General features: G+C 43.0%; 2 protein-coding genes across 3 annotated transcripts in view; both read right to left on the reverse strand.

Annotated features, from left to right (window-relative positions):
• The window catches only part of Melk (maternal embryonic leucine zipper kinase), a 74,529-nt gene that overhangs the window by 17,185 nt on the left and 35,734 nt on the right, over positions 1-21,610 (reverse strand). The window contains exons 11-17 of one of the 2 annotated variants that reach the window (XM_050156093.1): positions 17,702-17,788; positions 13,377-13,496; positions 8,562-8,672; positions 4,917-5,148; positions 3,369-3,459; positions 2,067-2,235; positions 1,316-1,531 (exon numbers count right to left, since the gene is read on the reverse strand). In XM_050156093.1, coding sequence (XP_050012050.1) covers positions 1,433-1,531; positions 2,067-2,235; positions 3,369-3,459; positions 4,917-5,148; positions 8,562-8,672; positions 13,377-13,496; positions 17,702-17,788 — 909 coding nt within the window. In that variant the 3' untranslated portion in view covers positions 1,316-1,432. Of the gene's footprint in view, positions 1-1,315; positions 1,532-2,066; positions 2,236-3,368; positions 3,460-4,916; positions 5,149-8,561; positions 8,673-13,376; positions 13,497-17,701; positions 17,789-21,610 lie in introns of those variants that run through there. The other variant, XM_050156092.1, reaches the window with a different exon arrangement.
• LOC126509898 (60S ribosomal protein L11-like) lies at positions 703-1,349 on the reverse strand. The gene has a single exon (XM_050156094.1). The coding sequence runs from the start codon at positions 1,295-1,297 to the stop codon at positions 761-763; it is 537 nt and encodes a 178-aa protein (XP_050012051.1). The 5' UTR covers positions 1,298-1,349; the 3' UTR covers positions 703-760.

Genomic DNA, 21,610 nt, shown 5'->3' on the forward strand with positions numbered 1-21,610 from the left:
CTATCTCTATGTTGTACCGTGATCGATATCTGTGGTTCTGAATTATATGAAATATATGTTCTCTGAAGAGGGTGACTAAATCACCTCTGCATTCTTTGAAAAAACTTATTTTTAGTTTTTTTTTTGTTTGTTTGTTTGTTTTTTCGAGACAGGGTTTCTCTGTGGTTTTGGAGCCTGTCCTGGAACTAGCTCTGTAGACCAGGCTGGTCTCGAACTCACAGAGATCCGCCTGCCTCTGCCTCCCAAGTGCTGGGATTAAAGGCGTGCACCACCATCGCCCGGCTTTTTTTTTTTTTTTTGGATTTTGTATTTTTAGGTTTTTATGTGTATGACTGCTTTGCCTGCATGTCTATACACATGTGCGCCTAGTGTCTACAGAGGCCACAAGAGGGCAATCTATCTTCTGAAACTGGAATTATGGATGTTTGTGAACCACCATATGGGTGCTGGGAACTGAACAAGACCTCTACAAGACAACAAACGCTCTTAACCACTGTGCCTCTCCAAGCCACCTCTGCATTCCTAAAGCCCACCAAATAAGAACATGCATGTATTAACTATTCAAAAATGTGTATAAATGAATAGGTAATTTAAAATAGATAATTTTAAAAAAAACAGTAAATTTATTAGATACACTTCTCTTTATTTTCTCCTATCCATCTAGATATCTATCTATCCATCTAGGTTTTTCTTTTTTTCATTTTATTTTATTTATTTTTTTTTTTTCTGAGAAAAATTTTATTGGCCTTTTGGATAAAATTTATTTGCCAGGAAGGATGATCCCATCGTACTTCTGCTGGAACCAGCGCATGGCTTCCTCTTTGCTGATTCTGTGTTTGGCCCCAATGCAGCCTGTCCTGCGCTTCTTGTCTGCGATGCTGAAACCTGGCCTGCCCAGCACCACATAGAAGTCTAGGCCATAGATCCCAATGCTTGGGTCATATTTGATGCCCAGGTCAATGTGTTCTTGAATCCCAAAGCCGAAGTTCCCAGTATCTGAGAAGTTATTTTTCCACAACTCATACTCCCGCACCTTCAGGCCTTTCTCCAGAATCTCTTCTGCCTTGGCTCCACGGACAGTAAAATGAACAGCAATCTTTTCATTTCTCCTGATGCCGAAGGACCTCACGGTGTACCTAGCTTTGGAAAAGACAGGTGTCTGGCCTGTGAGCTGCTCCAACACCTTGGCTGCCTGGGTCAGTCTGTCCCCGCTCTCCCCAACACAGATATTGAGGCAGAGCTTGCGGATGCAAAGTTCCCGCATGGGGTTCTCCTCTTCACCTTGATCTTGCGACATGATGGAGAACAGGAAGAGAGAGCAGGACTTCCGGCCCCGTCTTTCATTTTACTTTTGAAGATTTATTTATTCATTATGTATACAGTATTCTGTCTGCATGTATGCTGGCAAGCCAGAAGAGGGCACCAGATCTCATTACAGATGGTTGGGAGCCACCATGTGGTTGCTGGGTCTAGAACTCAGTACCTCTGGAACAGCAGCCAGTGCTTTTAAGCCATCTCTCCAGCCCCGCATCTAGGTTTTTCAAAACATAGTTTCTCTGTGTAGCCCTGGCTGAGACCAGGCTGGTCTCAAACTCAGAGATCCACCTGCCTCTGCCTCCTGAGTGCTGGGACTAAAGGTGTGCACCACCACTGCCCAGCAATACATTTCTTCTTCTTTTTAAAAATCAAAAGGATGAACTGGCAAGATGGCTCAGTAGGTAAAAGCTCCTGACATACAAACCTGACATCCTGTGTTAATCCCTGGATCCCACACCGGATGAATGAGTAGCGACACACACACACACACACACACACACACACACACACACACGCACGCACGCACGCACGCAAAGGGAAAGAGAGAAAGAATGGATCAGTGCAACCAGGTAAGGGGGTGGTAGTTGCACATGCTTATAACCCCAGTATTTAGGAGCCTGAGGAAAGAAAACTGCCCTGGTTTAAGACTAGCCTGGGTTAGAGACCCTGCCAGAGAGCTTGAGGATAAAGAGACATCTAGTTAAGAGTCAGCTTCTGAACTTTTAATAGACTCTGGACCACTTACTTACCTTGCGCCTTCTTGGACCATCTTTAGCAGAGCCCCTCTTCTTGCTCCTAGTAAGTACAGTAAGAACCTTATCCAGTCCTCTCTCAAGGCTTCCAAACACAGTGGCTCCTTTCCTTTTAGGGGTATCCTCCATATGTGCCTGGTTGAGGTCCACGTCCATTGAGCGGCACCTTAAAAACAAACGGAGCACTAGTGCCACTGTCCTACTGCCCTCGCGGCTCCTGAGCCTGTCCCTCTACAAGCCCAAGGGCTGGCTGCAATAGAGACAGAGCCAGAGCACCTCAGTCCTCTCTGGGAGGGGAATAAAGCCATCTCCCACCAAACTACTTACCCTTTCATTTCTGTTTATTTATTTGGGAGATAGCAGGGATTGAACCTAGGTCCTTATTTATACTGGAAAAGCATTCTACAATAAGCTCTATCCACACCCTTCTTTTTACCTGTTATTTATGTGACAGGTTCTTCATTAAGTTACCCAGGCTGGCCTTGAACTTGCAATCCTTCTACCTCAGTCTCCCAAGTAGCTGGGATTCCAAGTCTATGCCAAGGCTCAGCTCTTTCACTTTTTTATTCAACTCAAACATAGAAACATGTGAATTATCAGTGCAATGAACATTCACCTGTCCTCCTAGGGTCAACCACTACTAATATTTAGCCAATGGCTTTCTCTGTGTATACAGACAATACACAGATTCAGTCCCTGTGCACCCCTGCCCAGCCTCCTGAAGGTATAATACTTTACTCTGAAACACTTCTGTGTACACCTCCAATGAGTGAGACTATCTTCTTACCCAACCATAATATCAAAGACATTAAAAATAAAAAGATAATAACTGCAGCATATCTAATAGTTTATATTGTACTTCTCCAAATAAATCGTGCATCTAAAAACAACTGAAATGCAATAAAGGCTCACTTATGCCTTGGGGTTTCTCACCTAAGAGAAGTGAGCTGGTTTTCTCTGTAAGCCGAATTACTGTACTTCCCATCCCGGGGAGTGCGACTGTTAGTGCACACCTACCCTCTACCAGCAGAGCTGGGGAAGGAAGGCATGGCCATAGGCAGGGGGTCTGTCTTCCAGCTTGTGGTGCTTTAACTTAAGGTGCCAGTCCCACAGCTTATCGGCTTCATTACCCCGCCCCAAGAAGGAGCAACGGTAGCAATGACCGTGCTCAGCCACAGCCTGTCCTTTAGCAACAGGGGTCCAGCTCCAGCAGCGTCTGTCTCCACTCCCTGTCGGGACTTCCTCATGGGTGAAGAGTAGTCCCATGACCTACACTAAAAATTGAAAAGCAATACTTACCGCCTCTCAGGGCTAATGACACCCGTTGTGTCTGCCCCTGCGGAATTCCCTGGTGTTCTGACTGGGGCTTCTCTCAGGCACTGGTTTTTAGCTATTAAAAAAAAAAATAACAAACACAAACCATGTGTAGCTGACAACACCTCAATCAATAATACATACATCACTTTCCTCATTGACTCCACAATATTGGCACCACTTGGCAAGTAAAATTGCAGGCTCCAATTACGTAAGGAAAATGCTTCCAGATGACCGATGTTAAGAAGAAAATCACCTTGTGCTGTAAAGCACACCTTTAATCTCAGTGCTCAGGAGGTGGATGCTCCACAGCTCAAGGCCAGCCTAAGGTGTATAACACCCTGTCTCCAAACAAAACACCCTCAAAACAATAAATCATTTTGCCTTACATGTAAAGATTTAAAACAGGACATAAACCTCACTGTGAAGTGAAGCATACTGAAAAGTGTTAATTCAATTCACAATCCCATTTAATTCCTATTAGGTAAAGAAATTCATTCCCTTCTAAGTTTGAAAAAAAATTAACATGAGTTTTGTTAATGTGACTCTATCTTTATTCCAGAATTTTGTGCTTTACCCTAAACAGGGTAGGCATTGGCAGATCTGGTTACCACTAACTGAGCGGCCTTTTGATTTTATGTCTAAAGGTTCTATCGGCTGGGGAAGGCAGCAGAGTGGGAGAGCACTTGCCTAGCACATCTTCGCTTACAGCACAAAGCCTGCAGGAAACATGACGGAGCTCTGCTGCATACATGAACCGCTTGTCTCAGGGAGACCTGATCCTAGCAAAGTGGCCTTAACACTGGCACAGCAGAACGTGTCCAGATGAGACAGCAGCCAACCATGTGTCCTGAAAGGCCAGTCTAAATAACTGGTGGAGGAAGCCAAGGGAAAGAAGTGTCGTGTGAAGGCTGGGAGGGAGTTACAGACCCCTTGCCTTCTGGACTCTGGCGGTCCTACTGCAGGCAGGACAGCCAGGTTACCAAGAAAGAACCAGATGGTGAGAAGAGCCCAGCAGAAACTCCAGCCTGAGTCATCCTCAGTGGAGTGAAGAGGCTAAGGCTGCACACACAACCTCAGCACAGCACTCCACTCCTGGAGACACGACAAGCTCTACGTTGCTATCCTGTGATGCTGTGATTCAATCACAGATGGGAGAGAGGGGCTGAAGAGATGGCTGAGCAGCTCAGGGTGCTTGTTGTGCTTCCAGAGAGGATGGAGTTTGGTTCCCAGCACCTACATCAGGTGGTGACAAAAACCTGTAACTCCAGCTCCAGGGGACCCACCACCTTCTTTAAGCCTCCTCAGGCAACATCCTTCCGCCCCTGGCCACACACACACACAAAGCTTATACACACAGACATAAATGTAAATTATTACAAGTTACACACTGTCTCCACTTCCATATGACGGGAGCTGACCCGCCCTGGAAGCCAGAGTACAAGGCTGGTTACCTCCAGAAGTCCGTGTGTTCATTACAACAGTAAGAATCACATTTGAACCTTGAGACCGCAGAGTTCTCTTAGGAAATACCTTTTGTAGGCGTCGTGTAACGGCTTGGCGAAGTGAGCATTTCTCTCTTATACTGGTTCTTACTAACTGGAGTCCTTGGCTCAGGGCACACAAAGTGCTCGTCATCCTTCACAGCAGGCCTGGGAGTGTGCACATTCTCTTTGTCCTTTAGTTTATCTGCCAACGCTCTGCATACTGCGGGAGTCGGTGACTGAGATGCCTTACCATTTGACTCTGCCCAATGCTTGGTAACCTGGAGGGAAAGGTACTAAATAAAGCAGATGTAGGAAGAAAAGCCAGTTCTTTACTTTATCCTTTAATAAGCAGCAAGTCAACGTGCACCGCTCTTATTAAAATGAAATGCCACCAAAAGGACATTGCGGGACAGCAGGACACTTGACAGTGTCTTCAGGTCTCCTGAGCACAGGCAGATCAACATTTTAAGATGGAATCTTAACACACTTAGGATTCCAGACAATGCTGAGAAGAACCACACATAGCCTCCAAGTAATGGTTCTTACGCCCACTTTGCATTGGTTTGACTCTAATATACACCAAAATAAGTTTTCTCAGTGATTAGAACCAAAAAATTGAAAAAAAAAAATAAGGAAGGAAGGAAAGGACAACTGGCGGAATTAGAAAAGTGACTGCTGTGACCAGAGAGCCTACACTCTGACCCCGACACCCACGGAAAAGCTGGGCGTGACAGGTATGTCTGTGGATGCAGACACAGCAGATCCCTAAAGCACAATGGCCAGTCATTCCAGCCAACTGGTAAGCTCAGGACTCGATGAGAGACCTGGTTTCAGAAAATAAGGAGAATAACAGAGGAAGATACCAGATATAGACCTCTGTCCTACACACACACACACACACACACACACACACACACACACGCTTGCACGCATGCATGTTCATGCATACACACATGTACACAAATACTTTAATAGAAATGATATGATTACAAACATTTTTTAAAATTTAAGTTGGATGGTGCACACTTTAATCCCAACACTCAAGAGGCAGAGGCAGGCAGAACTCTTAAGTTTGAGGTCAGCCTGGTCTACAGAGTGAGTTCCAGGACAGTCAAGGCTACCCAAAGAAATCCTGTCTCCAAAATTAAAAAAAAAAAGCACAAAGATTTAATTATTTTTATGTTATGAGCATGGGTGTGTGTATGTCCATGCACCACATGTGTGCTGTGTGCAGGAGAGAATAGAAGGCAGCACTGACCCCCTGGTAGCTGGAGTTACAGCCAGTTGTTAGCTGCCATGTGGATACTGGGATTAGAGCCTAGAGCCTCCAGAAAAACGGCCACTGCTCGTAACTGCTGAGCCACCTCTCCAGCCTCTACATCAAAACTATTTTAATACTTCGAAATTTGTAGCTGAGCTTACAAAAGAGTAAAGAAAACCAAACTAAAAACAGAAAGAGGAAGCCAATGTTGAATCGAAACTTACTGCCTCTGACAACCTAATCCTAGACAAGCCTGGAAACACGGAGACCTGGGGCCTCTCAAACAGAGCCAGGAGGGGCTATGGTAAAGTGAAAGACAGTGAAACAGAAACACCCCAGAGGAGTCAGTAAAACGTGTCCGTCTTCGCCTTGGTCCTCAGAGCAAGTGGACAAAGTGTCCTTTAACAATGTGTGAGAAAATGAAGTTGTCATATTAACTCAGGGCCCAAGTTCCACGGTTTAATTACAGACTTAAACTTATGTAGTATAGAAGGCTTCAGTCTACCTTAACCAACACCTTCAGTCCTTAACCTAACACTCAAAGACTCCCAAGAGTTCAAAGAAAAACAAGCACATATATATTTATACTTATATATTTCCAGCCAGACATGGTGATATTGGTGGTATACCTTTATAATCACAGCTATTCAAGAGACTGAGGGAAGAGGATAACTTGAGTCTAAAGTCTGAGGCTAGTTTAGATAATATAGCAAGATCCTATCAACCAACCAATCAAAATAAACCCAAAATATAAAAGCAACTCGAGCCGGGTGGTGGTGGCACTCGCTTTTAATCCCAGCACTCAAGACGCAGAAGCAGGCAGATCTCTGTGAATTCAGAGGCCAGCCTGTTCTACAGAGCAAGTTCCAGGACAGCCAGGACTACACAGAGAAGAAACCCTGTCTCAAAACAAACAAACAAAAGAACAAGTCTACAAAATACTCTGGTAGATTATAAAGAGTATTAGCCCCAGAAATTAAAAAAGGATAAAATTTAAAAACTTGGTATATATAAAATAGCAGACTAAGTAGAAATGAAAATGGAATTCTCAAATGGGAAGATAAGTGTAAGGAAATAATTACCTAGAACAGAGCTTATCACATCGAGCCTCAAATCTGAACCAAGGCATTTCAAGCAACATCCGTGGCTTCCTGTGTAGTGCCTGCTGCATTCGCGGAGCACAGAGCACGTGCTGACTGCTCAGCATGGAGGCTACAGTGAAACCACAGGACACAGTACAGGCGACCACAACCAGGAAAACCACAGGACACAGTACAGGCGACCACAACCAGGAACACCTTAAACTCACGACATGCTAATGTTAAGTTAATCTTTGATCTTTTTAGACTCATAAACATTTTGCTGTTGCTAAAAAATTTTTTTCAACTTCAACATTCACATCAACACAAGCGCATGAGGCTGGGACTCTAGAGAACTACAGCATAAGGGCAACACCGCAAGTGACAGAGAATCAACAGAGATAAAATTATTTACAAGAACTATTCAGAAATTCTAGAATTGAGAAGTATAGTTAGTAATTTTAATTAGTTGGGCATGGTGGTGTATCCTTTCAATTCAAACCCCAGCAGGCAGAGGAATGAGGGAATCACTGCTGTCTGGGAGCTGCACTGAAAGTTCTAGGGGAGCCAGTACTGCACAGTCAAGAAAGGACAGACAGACAGACAGACAGATACAGAGAAAGATGGGGGCTGAGGGGACGGGATAGACGCAGAGAGATGACTGACTCATCAGAATAATTCAGTGCTCTCAGGAGCCATTAGATAGGGAGGCAGCAAACTGGAAACAGGTGGATCAAATTACTCTGAAGACCAGAAAGGAGAAAGAATAAAGACACAATGGTAACGGAGCAAAAANAAAAAAAAAAAAAAAAAAAAAGAAAGAAAGAAAGAAAGAAAGAAAAAATGGTCCTAAAGTCCCATATAAGGTGGAAAACTGTGAACCACACACCAAAAAAGTCCAACAAACTTAAAGGAAGACTAAAACAAAAAGTCAACAGAAGAGGAGAAAAACATCCTTTGCTGCCCTGAATTAAGAAAAAGAATTCATACAAAGGGGCGTGAGCGACTGGGAGAAAGGCAATGGAATTACTGTGTCACAATTTCTGATGGCTCTGTGTTGTCAAACACATAGAGCTAACCACTAAAAAGGGTGAACTTCAACTATTTAACTATATACAAATTATACTTCATTTAAAGAGGGGAGGGGCAATGAAGAGTTCCAAAATGGAATCTTGGTTTTGTTTGAAATCATTGACTTCTCTTTCATTACTATTCCAATAATCTCTCATTAATGTCTTCAGTGGCTTAGAGATTCAACAAATTTATAAGCACAGAACTTGATCTCCTGTAGAGTAGATGTGTTTATAATTAAGATACGCATTCTGCGTTAAGTAGTAATAAAACTACCCACCTGTGGTGTCTGGGGAGCTGATGAATTATCTTCACACACTTCAGAGTCTTTTAATCCAGCCACATAGCTATCAGCACTTGTGGCCATATCTTCCAGGCTCAGATTCTTTGACTATTCATTTAAAAGGCAAAAGAAGTTAGCAAAAACATCACGATCCAAATTTTACAACAGCACATACCATGCCCAGGGAGGAACCCTGGAAGCAGGAACAAAGAGACAAGCTAGGCGTTCTCTGGAATATAATTTACGTCGCTTATCACCACTACACAGCAACAGTCGACAGCTCATTTGCAAACTTACAAATAAAGTCCCAATGAAGCAGAAGCTGGGAAGGACGTAACTCCTGACACTGAGCTTCACTTGTAAGAACATGTCACAGGAGCCAGTGCGAGGGCTCAGCAAGTAAAAGCACGTGGCCCTGCAGTCCTGGCGACCCCGTGTCTGGTCCCTAGAACTCACAGAAGTGGAAGAGAACCAAATACACACAGTTGTCCTCTAACCTACAAACTCACACCCACCTCTACACAATCACTATGTATACCCACCCCAACACAAACATTATACACATTCTCAATCAAAATGTTTTTATAATTTTTATTTTATGTATATGTGTATTTTGTCTGCAGGTATGTCCATTTACCACATACATACATGGTGCCTGCAGAGGCTAAGAGGGTATCAGATCCCCTGGAACTGGAGTTACAGACAGTTGTGAGGCGCCATGAGGTGCTGGGAATCAAACCTGGCTCCTCTAAAAAAGCAGCCGGTGCTCTTAACCACTGAGTCACCTCTCCAAGTCCAGAAATAAGTAATTTTTAAAAAATATTTATTTATTATGTATACAATATTCTGTCTGCGTGTATGCCTGCAGGCCAGAAGAGGGCACCAGATCTCATTACAGATGGTTGTGAGCCACCATGTGGTTGCTGGGAATTGAACTCAGGACCTTTGGAAGAGCAGGCAATGTTCTTAACCACTGAGCCATGTCTCCAGCCCCCGAAATAAGTAAATTTTAAAAGCACACAGCATAGCTCATCATTTCTGCCAGGAGTAAATAAGCTTTACGGAAGACTGTCCACAAACAGGACACTTGGGGCCTATGCTAACACTACCACCAGAATACCTTATTTCCCTTCATCCTTGCCCTACGCAAACTATGAGTACACTAAACACAGCCTAGAGGCTGAGGTCATGGAGCACTACTCACCATCTCGTTAACCTCAGCAGGCAAGTTTACTTGAATTTTTAAAACCTACACCCCTACACCCAGACTTAGAGCTAATACAGTTCAAGGCCAAATCTTCTCATATCTACATTACTCAAACAGGCAAGCCTTTTGCCCTTCTCTGCCTACTGTGAGAGTTCTCCAGGGCTGCCAATTACCATCAATGAGAACTCTCTGCACAGAGCGCCAGGCTGAGAAAAATACTGATGTTAAGTTAGGCCCAGTGGGGAAGTTCAGCGCTGCATAAATGAGGCCGAGATGGCACCACCTACAGTAGGCAGTAACTACCACAGCACCTCTGTCTTTCTGTGTGAGCTCCAACACGAAGTAAGAGGACAACTTATCAGAACCAGTTCTCTCCTGACATGTGGGACTGGCTCTCAAACTCAGGAGTCAAGTTTGCCAAGTCCTTTACCCACTGAGCCATCTCCAGTCTACCACTGGATACATTTTTCAAAATCGTTTTGCCTCTCTCTTGCTCAAAAGTCAACCACTGTGACACAGCATTCCCAAGTTCCTCAGAGTTTACCTCTTCCCTATCAAACAAGTCTGGCCACTGTCACCAGGATGCATCAAGCACAATTTGGTACCTGAGCTCTGCTAATTACATTTATTTTACCCCAATTACCTCACTGTGCTCTCTTTTTTTGAGTTTCCACTTTTCTAAACTCAAACTCAACTGCTGATCCAGTTTGGCTCTCCCAGTGGTGGCCATTCCTATTTTCCAAAGTCCCCACAAACACCCCTTAATCTGGAACCTCCTGACTGAGGTGGAGTCTCTGCGTTCCTATGCATGTGGACTTTGCCTCTGCATGACCACTCCAGAGCAAGTACCACACTCAAAGACATCTGCTCCCCAAACCCAGAGTTCCTGAACCACTACTGTTGTGATCCCCAGTCACACTGTACTTATTATCTCACCAGAAGTACCATCAATTGACTGGTCAATTAGAATTATTTATTGTCCGCACACCTTTAATCCCAGCACTGGGGAGGCAGAGGCAGGTGGATCTCCTAAGTTCAAGGCCAGCCTGGTCCACAAGAGCTAGTTCCAGGACAGGCTCCAAAACTACAGAGAAACCCTGTCTCGAAAAACTAAAAGAGAGAGAGAGAGAGAGTGAGAAAAAAAGACATACATTATCTATCTGTTATTAAAACTGGTTCACTAGTATGACTGTCCATTATTAGGAAAATATTCACTATTTAGTAGACAGAAGATAAGAATAAATTATCTTCTTAGATCTTCCCACTTTGAAACTTTATAGATCAAAGAAGCCATTCACTGAGACCACGCCAACTCAGATACAAGACAGGAGAATGTCCCAAGTATCTTAACTGAGCAAATTAAAATGTTTAGCTAAAGTAACTATTCTAACTGTAGAGGTAAATAATACCTTTCTGCAATTACCCTGATCAAAAAGCCCTTATTTTAATGTCCCAAATGGCCCTGAAGGTTGAAAGGGATTTGACCAAATTAACAAGAAAGGGAAGGGGTTGACTTACTAAGCATATGAACAAAAGACATGGGGTGTTTGCCAGCCTATCAACCCTCCAAACTTAGAGCACCAGCCTGGGAGTGAGACTACCTCACTTCACAAATGTCACACGGTGCCCAACTGCACTGACACTCTAGTCCTGAGCTTGGTCAAGAGATAAAGAAGGGAGAAAAGATAGAAGATACATAAGGTCTAGCAAGATCCTAACATACCCTCAGACCCACAGCTCATGACTGACAGGCAATAAAAAGCAAGCTCTAAAGGAGTTAAAGGAAGCTGCAGATGGAAGATTCAACTAGATCAAGAAAGCAGTGGTTTTAACTTATTTCAAAACAGTTTTGAGATCTAAAAGAAAAAAAATGGCCTAATTCAGGTCCATTTGAATTATGTTAAATCTAAAAAGAGGGTCAACTGTGGCTTTTTGAGGATAACAAAGAAACATTTTCTGATTTCTTTTTCCCCATCCTGTGATACTAGGGATCAAACCTAGGGCCTCAGGCACGCATGCTAAATGAACACTACCACAGAACAGCTGCTGCCCTAAGGGATGTTTTTCTAATATTGGAGTATTAAACTGCAATTTGAATTAAGTTGAGGAAAGGCTATATTACAAAGTCCATACCCAGATTTAACAAAGTATTCAGACAGTTGTGGTTGCTCATTTTACAGATAGGGTCTCTTTGTAGCCACAGGCAGGCTTGAATTCATATATGTAGCCCATGCAGGCTATGGACAGCAATTCTTCTGCTTCAGTCTACCAAGAGCACAGGTAAATATCAAGCAATGGGAGGATGGGGAGCAGACGCAGAGAAATAGTTTACAGGGTAAAGGTGCTTGTCCTCAAGCCTGAAGACTGGATTCAATGCCCTGAGAAAATCAATTGTCAAAAGCACTCTAATCTCCAGCACGCTGTCTGTCTCTCTGTCTCTGTCTCTGTCTCTCTCTCTCTCTCTCTCTCTCTCACACACACACACACACACACACACACACACACACACACACACACACAAAGAATGTAAAATAAATTTCAACTATGGAAGAAAGAATCAAATGGAAACAAATGTGAGCATCTAGGAAGAAGGAGATGTTGCTTGCGTCTCTGTAAACAAAAAGAGAATCACAACTTGCTTAAAGCCAGCTCTCATGGAGTGAATTTACATGGCACAAGCTATAGTAACTACAGAAACCTAATTCCCAACAGTAACATAAACATGAAAGTGTTTATATTAGAACGCATCATGTCATATGAGACATAATATATCACATATTCACAGGCCTGACCCACTTTAAAGCCCTGTATTTACAAGGGCAAGCAGAGACAGGACAGACACATTAAAGATTAGTTAAATCTGGGGCCCCAGAGGCGGCTCAGTGATTAACACTGGCTGCTCTTGCAGAGGACCCAGGTTCAACTCCCAGTACCCACAAAGTGACTGACGACTGTCTGTAACTCCAGTTACAGTGGATCTGACATGCTCTTCTGGCCTCCTCCAGCCCCAGGCACACACAATGGTAGACACACACACAACCACTCATTCACATAAAAAAGTAAATCTTTGTATTTAAAGATGAACTATATCATCTATAGCTAATAGGTTTATGGTAAATACTACATTTTCTTTTAGTTTATCTATTTCTATAATAATTAGGATGTGCTTTTGTGGAGAAAAAAGGGCAGAGGAAGAGAGGAAGTGGCTTTTTAGTTTAGTTTGTTTTTCATGACAGGATTTCTCTATGTAGCTCTGGCTGTCCTGAAACTTGCTCTGTAGACCAAGCAGGCCTCAAACTCAGAGATCCGCCTGCCTCTGCCTCCCAAGTGCTGGGATTAAAGGCGTGCGCCACCACCGCCAGCCTAGAGGAACTTCAAACTTTGAGAGTTCAAGTTCAAAACCCCCATTTTTCTCTTCAAGAATGTTTACAACAATTGAAATGAGCTCAGTGGTAGAGTGCTTGCCTCAAATGTGCAAGGCCCAGGGTTCAATCCCAGGGTTGCAGAAGAAACAAAGTTTTCTTGTGTCTGGCTTGCTGATACCCATGAGAAGTCGCTCATAACAGGACTGCTGGTAAGATGAACATAGGGGTCAAGGAACTTGCCTTTGGAGTGGCGCTGGAGGTCCCACAGGAGAAAGAGGGAGGCTGTAAACGAGCTGGCTTCCCTCGAGACTTCTTGGTTAGAAGCAGAAGGTAGGTGGCTGTGAGGTGATCATACTGCCACTGAAGGAAAAAGAAGTCAGGCAGTTAAGATACTTGCAGTACATGAGGAAATAGTATTCTATTTTAAATTTTTTTCAATCCAATAAGCATTCAGAATTTTAAGTCAATAGCTTTGCAGAGACGTGGTATTTAACATACCTCTATACCTAAAACTGTCTTGCACAAAAAGAATTCTAAACACCTTAAAAGCTATTCTGTTACCAATTTCATATAAGTTAATTTCCTTAGTAGTTCTAATTGTTTTATCTTCAGGTGCTTTCCATAGAATTTTTACTATGGAAAAAAGAATTCTGCTCTTACCTACACACATCTTACTTCTCCTCTGGTAATTTTTAAACAAGTAATTTCAAGTTTACATCATTACGAGTTTATAAGTAATTTTCACAACTAAATAGGTCAATGTTCTAAATATTTCATTGCTATGCTGATGCAACCATTCAAAATAGAGAGCAAGAGTTGGCCAAGACGGTACTGGGGACCCTGCCACATCAACGGTTAACTGTTTAATTGTGAGATGTAGGACTTAGAAAGTAGTTCAATCCGTCTTGCACAAACAAGACCCTAGTTCAATCCCTAGCAGCACTAAGTAAAAGTAGACAAGATGTAGGGAAGTGGTATCCAGGGTATCTGGGACAGGAACAGTGAGGCAGCCAAAACACTAGCTATTTACTAAGCACTACATATATATTTTAACATCTTAATAACAGCCATACTGACTGGTTATAAGTCCAGCAGCCAATCCAAACAGCAAAAGACAAAAAGATGCAAAAATAGAGTGTAATGGTCTGTCCTGTCCCTTTAAGAGGCAAGCCCCGCCCACTCTCTCCCCTTCCACAGCTGAGACAGGCATATCTTCCTGCCTGCCTGCAGCCCAAGCCCTCCCCCTTTCTGTCTCTGTCTCTCTCCCTTCTCCCGACTTTTCCTCCCCCTCCACCCGTTTCTCTTTCTGTCTCTGACTCTCTTTCTATCCTCCCTTCTCCCTTTCCCTCATTTCCCTTTCCTTCCATAACCCACTAAATAAATATCCAACTTCACTCTGCATGGCGTGCCTATCCGTCTCAGACCCATTGGCCCTCATGGCCTGTGGGCCACTCGGGGGCTCCCTGCTTGAGATCTGGCTGCCTTCGTGACCCACTGTGGTCTCATGCCTGTTGCCCACTGCAGCCAGTCAGGGACCTGTGGGGGTCTGCGGCGTTTTATTTTTACCATTACACAAAAGAGTAAGAAAGATTCGGCATTCTTGTTTCCTTTTTGTTGTTGTAGAACTGTGTCATTCCTACAATTTATTTAAGCTCATCACTCTTTCTAATTCTCCCACAAATTCTAGTGTTCTCATCTCTCAACATTCATGGTACATCAGCTAACCTACCTTCTCCCTTCTCCTAGAGACATACCCCAATATTAGCATTCCATGTGCCACCTGTCTAGCAACGTTTTCTCCTCCATTCTACAAGTACCCTTACTTCTCTAGATCCAAGCATTCTGTCATGATTGACACTCTCATGGTAGAAACCATCCTCCAGTAACTTTCCTGAGGGTTGACAGGAGGTAAGTGTCTCTTAACACCTCACCTGTCTGATATATGACAGCATTCTAGCCTTATGCTTGATTCTGGTTTGGTCAAGTAAAGTTACAGACCAACAATTTTCATGGTTTAGGAGGCACTATTCCTCTTGATTGTGATGTAGCTATTTTTAAAAGATCTCCCTAACTCTCATGACTTTGACTATAGTCTCTGAAAACATTCATGGTCCTTCCCAGCTTTCTGAAATTCCACTAGAAGAGGCATTAATTGGTACATATGTTTTTATCCTGTATGCTAACTCCTGGTTAATGTGCCGTTTTCTTTAGTGGTTCTTCCCCCTTCACTATTTAACCTTCCTCAACCTTCTATTACTATTAATAGTAACATATATGGTGTGTCTTCTATTACTATTAATAGTAATGTATATGGCATGTCTTTCTTACCTCTTCTTTTGTCTCTGGGTCCTACTTTTGAAAACATCACCTTAACTTTATTTTCAAACATTTCTACCAAGCTTTTCATTCCTAGACCGTTTAAGAGTTACAAAGGCTAGTGCTTAGACCGCTGTTTATGAGCCAGGCTGTGGTAGCAGACCTTTAATCCCAGCAGGCAAATCTCTGAGTTCAAGGCCAGCCTGGTCTACAGCGTGAGTTTCAGGACAGCCAACTTTTAAGTTTAAAAGCACAGAGAGAATTTTGAGAGGATACCATTTGAAAGACCTTCTCCAATGATGCTGAAACTAATTAAATGTTGCTTTCAAGGGGTAGGTTTTAAACAACTGTCACATTCATTCAAACAACTTTTTTTCCTAGCTAAGATGACATGGTATCTGATATCCAGCTGACAAAAGGAGACATGTGCTGAGATATGGTCAAAACTGGCTTTTTTTCCCGCCTGTGGTACCAGATCTGAACCCAGGGCTTCACACATGGAGGCGAACACTCTACATTAAGCTATATTATGCATTAACTGCCTCCCCCATGCAATAAAAAGCTTCTCTGAAGCCAAGTGCAGCATTAATCTTAACGGTGACCAGGAGCTGGGCTTCTATTCATTTTTTGAGACAGGGTCTCAGAATGCAGCACAGGCTTGCTCAAGTTAGCATCAAATTCCTTGTCTCAGCTCCCCCAGTACTGGAATTGCAGGTGTGAGCTACCATGCACGGTGGGGTTGGACGGTTCGTGTTTGAGATGGCCTCACACTGTAGTAACACTCTTCCTGCCTCAGCCTTCAGAGGACTGGGATTACACGTGTGAACCACCAGGCCTGGCATTAAATATAATTTTTAATTAAAAGTCATCTGAAAGCAAAAGCATGTAAAATTTTCAAATTTGTACTTAGAGACTAAGGAGCTGCCGCTCTGTAAACATCTCCAGAGCCAGTGCACTGCAGCACTCGCGAGAGCTCTTCTACTTCTCACCACAAAGCAGAGCTCTGCTTCAAAACAAACTGTTCAAGGTTTCTACCTGCACAATGGAAAACAGAAAACAAATCCAAAGCACAGGTGACAAAGGACACAGTGTTGAACCAGGCGCAAGGAGAGGTGTAGTCTTGCCATAGTCTCAAGATGAGACTCCGAGCAGTAATGCCTCTATTGTTAGAAAAAGACAACAGGTTTAGCCAAAATATCAAGGAACCAAAAAAAAAAAAAAAAAAAAAAAAAAAACCAAAAACCATCCAATATCAGAAATCTTGTCAATGACTTCATAGCATCTGTCCCACACCCTGATGACCAGCACGCTGCTGCAGGACTGTTGAAGGAGAAAACTGCTATGAGCTGGGCAATAGCAGATGCCTGCAATACCAACACTGGGAAGGCAGAAGCTGGGAAACTGAGGCTCCAGACAAAGGCCAGCCTGGGGCACACAGCAAAACTGTGTGTGCACGCATGCACGTACATGAGAGAGAGACTGACAGAGGAAAGACAGGAAGACTGACAGAAAAATACTGCGTGGGGCATATTGTTGAGGCCTGCTACCCGGACTACATCCAAGCCCTTGCTCAAAAACAGAACTTTCGTTCTTGTTTTGTTCTAGTGCTAGAAATAGAACCCGGAACTTCAAACACACTCTACCACTGGCTAGAGGCCCAGCCCTTGAAAAGAATGTGCAAATATGTTTTTTTTTTCCATGTTTACAGCAGAACCAGATTTCTGTTTGAGAACTTTAAAACAGTGAAAGTCAGAACTACCAATTCTCGGCAGAGAACTACCAATTCATCTGCTCAGATTCTCAATTATTAGTTCATTACATTTCTCTAATCAATGTCCAAAGTGCAGTGTTCACATCTGAAGAAGACATCCAGGGTTGGCGAGAGAGCTCATTGGGTAAAGGCACTGTCATCAAGCCTGGCACCTGAATTCAATCCTTGGAACCCAATGGCAGAAAGAAAAAACCAATCTACAAGCTGTGCTCTGAGCTCTACACACTTATTGTAGCATGTGCTCACCACGGACACACACACAGAGTAAGCAATAAATAAATGTAGAGACTGTTGTAAGAGACACAGAGGACACAAGCAAAGAATTGCATCATACATGAATATAGTCAGTGCCTTGCTGAAGTTCATGGAGCTCTCATGGGCTGTAAACACTCTATCACTATCAACGTACCAGCAAAATATAAGGAGGAAAATAAAACAAAAGCTACCACCTTTAAGTTCATGCTGTACCAGAACTTACCAATGAAATTAAATCTTCCATTGTTTGCCTGTTGTTGCGGTGATGTACAGAAAGTTCTGTTATGCAATCATCGTCAAGGTGAATCAACTACAAAACAGTTTCATACATGGTTAAGTTTATAAATAATTTCTGTTAAACTTAAAATCAACATAATCACTTCAAAAAATCTAACAGCAACATGTGGAAGGAACATGAGTTTGTCAAACTCATGGACACCTATCAACACGCATGATTTGTTTCTTTTTGCAGTGCTCAGACTGGGAGCCACAGTCTCACGTCATTTAGGCAGGTGCTCTACCACGGAGCTGCAGCCCACTTGTCCTCATCTGTCCACAACCATCCCAAGATTCTGCTGGCTTCCATACCCCAGCACCTGACTGACTGTTCGTGCTTCCACGCTGCAAAGGATCACAGTCCTCCCCATGTCTACTGCAAGCCCTGCCAGGCATTTTCTTCAGAGCAGCCATGTTTAAAACTCAGTGTGGACACAAACAGTCAACGGGTGGCTCTGACTTGTATCCTTTGCACTCTGGGTCATGTTTAGGTCTCCACAAGCCCAGGAGGTCTTGTGATAGATGTGGCAAACACAACACAACACCCATCACACTCAAGTGAGCACAGCATAATGCTGAAACATACTGAAACTCTCTCGGCTTAAATCCCAATTCACGGTAAGGACAGCAATTACAAGTCTCAGATCCCTGAAAGGTGGGACAAAATGACAGGAATGGCCCTCTCTGAGCTGGAAATACTCAGAAGACGGAATGTGAAGAGAATCACAGGAGCAAAGTAAGACATTCTCTTTTCAACAGCTCAGGAAGTAATGCCTTACTTTCTGCTTCAAGTCTTCCTCTACAGGGAAGCTGAAACAGCTGGGGCGCTCAGCCTCACCCTGTCACCTAAGTCTGTCCCCATGGGATCTCCAGCCACTGAGTCAGTGCAACCTGACAGCTCACAGGCTTTGAGATTAGACACATCTTGGTTTTCACTGTGACATTACTTTATAACCGTGTGACCTTAAGTATGCCACTACACCTCCCTGAGCTTGTTTTATATCTGTAAGAGAGATGATACATGCCTTGCCACTTACATAACACATGGGAATACTCAAGTATAGCATCTAAACAAACAAAGCCTCCTAAAAAATGGTTGGCTATTTTTATTAATATACACAATTCTTTTTCCTCTTTACCTTTCAGAAATTGAAATATTCTTGTTAGAGGCCACTTTCCCCTCTAAATGAACTACTTGGACTCAGATACAGCAGTATCTCATGCAGAACACACGAGTAACAGTGAGCTCAAGAGAAACGTATCCCACCATCATGAGTGGAGAGAAACAGAAAATACAATGACCTTTCTGAGGTCCAGTGATTCTGTTTCTTAAAGACTGGATGCTGAATCCTAATGACCAACGTGATAGTGTTAGGTTTCGATTTTGGAAAGTGATTAGATATGAGTGGGAGCCATCCTCCCAAACAGAATCCTTGACTCCTTCCACTATGAAGGATGATACAATGTGAAGAATTACCAACTACAAACAGAAAAGCAAGTCATCACAGACACTACATAGGCCTTGGTCTTGAACCTCCCAGCCACCCAATTTATGGTATTCTGTTCTAAGAGGTCTAACACACTGAGCAGACCAAGTCAAACTTGCACTACTGGCTGGACAAGAACAAACTCAAGGGTTATACATATTTAAAAATCAAAGTACAGACCACATAGATTTATACCAGTGGCCCTGGAGAGCTCCAAAGTGCTAAGACATGTATTCAATGTGATACTTTAACCTTTGTGACTCTCAGATCACAGATTCTTCATTTAGAATGATCTCAACCTCAACCCCAAACACTTCAACACTCAGGTGGGCATCTTCTTATGACTATCACAGCTCAAGTAAGAAGAGATTTACTGAGTTCTTTTCACCTCAACAGAAATACTTGACCAGGTATGGTGCTACCTGTAATTCTAACACACTGGAAGTTAAGACAGGAGGATCAACAAGGTGGTGGTGGCACACAGCTTTAGTCCCAGCACTCAGGAGACAGAGGCAAGAGGATCTCTACGTTCAAGGCCAGCCTGGCCTATGGGGCTTGAGTTCCAGGACGGCCAGAGTTACAGAGAAAAACCCTGTTGAGAAAAACAAAAAGCAAATAAAGAAAGACAAGAGATCAAGAGTTCAAGGCCAGACTGGGCTATGAAGCAAATTCAAGGCCAGTGTAGGATACTTAGGAAGACCGTATTTTCATTTTATATTTTAGATATTTATTTATCTTAACTTTATACGCATCTGTGTGCCCGAGTATATATGTGTAATTGCATCCTAGAGTCCAAAGAAGTCAGATTCTTTGGAACTGGAGTTAAAGATGGTTGTGAGTCACTATACGGGTGCTGGGAACTGAACCCAGTCCTCTACAAAAGCAGTAAGTATTCTTGACTGTTGAGCCATCTCTCAAGCTTTGGGAAACCCTATTTTTTTTTTAAAGAAAAAAAGAAAGGAAAAGGAAAGAGAGAGAGGGAGGGGAGGAAAAAAAAAATCAACCAGACCTGGCATGATGTCATAGTAAGTAAAGGCCTCTGCCACCAAGCTCAGTGGTCTGGGATTGATTGCAGGGCCCCACACAGAAGACCACACAGAAGAGTCAACTCATCTGGCCTATTCTCTGTCTCTTTCTGTTTCTGCTTCTGTCTGTTTCTCTCTCTCTCTTTCTCTCTCCCTCTTTCTCTCCCTTCTCTCTCTCTCTCACACACACGCAAACACACAAATAAATGCCAAAAACCATGCAAAACCTTAACAAAAAAAAAAAAAAAAAAAAGACAACCAGCCCGTCTCTCCATACCTCCCTGCCCTGGGCGTACATGCACAGGGGAAGCAGGACAAGCATGAAGGAGGCACTTTGTTTTCTGCTGGACTCCTGAACTAGAATAAAAAAAATGGGGTGAAAACAGTCTGAGAAAGACTCATTTTAAACTGAGTCTTCCAAGGGGGCTCAGTATTTTGATGAGGCTTTAAATTCACAGCTATGCATACTCAGGTTAAGGACAAAAAAATGCATGTCCAAAAGTAGGCAATTATTTTGGATTATCCGTGCCTGCTACATTTCCTGTTCACTAGGGCAGAAAATGGAACTGAATATAACTTCTATTTGATACAATACTTGGGTACTAGAGCTATGCATGAAAATGGCATGAGGAGATCATGCGTAGAATTATTACAGCATCTATGCCTTAAATATCCAAGTAAATCGGAATTATTTTTATAGTTCATTCTTGATAACACACACTACTGAAAGAAAAAAGCAAATACTTCAAAAAGTGACAATAATCCTTATACCTCTCCTATTTACAACTCACTTTACCCCGCCACAGCTCAGTAAGGAGGCAGAACAGTGAGGAAGCTGATGGGTTAAGGAACTCTAGATAGACAGGACACTGACTAAAATACCCAGATTTGGGATGATGAAATGAAGAGTAAGAAAAGTCAGTTATCTGCCCCTCAAGACTGGCACTTTTGATTCCTGGCCCAGACTTCTCTTTTCTTTTTTTAATATTTATTTATTTATTTAGTATACAATATTCTTTCTGTGTGTATACCTGAAGGCCAGAAGAGGGCACCAGACCTCATTACAGATGGTTGTGAGCCACCATGTTGTTGCTGGGAATTGAACTCAGGACCTCTGGAAGAGCAGGAATGCTCTTAACCACTGAGCCATCTCTCCAGCCCTTGGCCCAGACTTTTCTACCACACTATGCTACCTATCTTTGTTTCTGTTCCTGGCCCAAACTTTCCTAACATGCCATGATACTTCTTATCTATGATTCTGTTCCAGCAGACACCAGACAAGGAATGTTTGCCACAAGGTTGCAGACAGGCAGGATACAGGCACCAAGCTGTAGCATGAATAAT

Source organism: Alexandromys fortis, unplaced genomic scaffold, assembly GCF_014885135.2.
Source record: "Alexandromys fortis isolate MF-2015 unplaced genomic scaffold, M_Fortis_MF-2015_v1.1 scaffold_92, whole genome shotgun sequence".
Classification (NCBI taxonomy): Eukaryota; Metazoa; Chordata; class Mammalia; order Rodentia; family Cricetidae; genus Alexandromys; species Alexandromys fortis.

Excerpts from the sequence above, each read along its gene's own strand:
- LOC126509898 (XM_050156094.1), bottom strand. The coding sequence starts at position 1,297 with ATGTCGCAAGATCAAGGTGAAGAGGAGAACCCCATGCGGGAACTTTGC.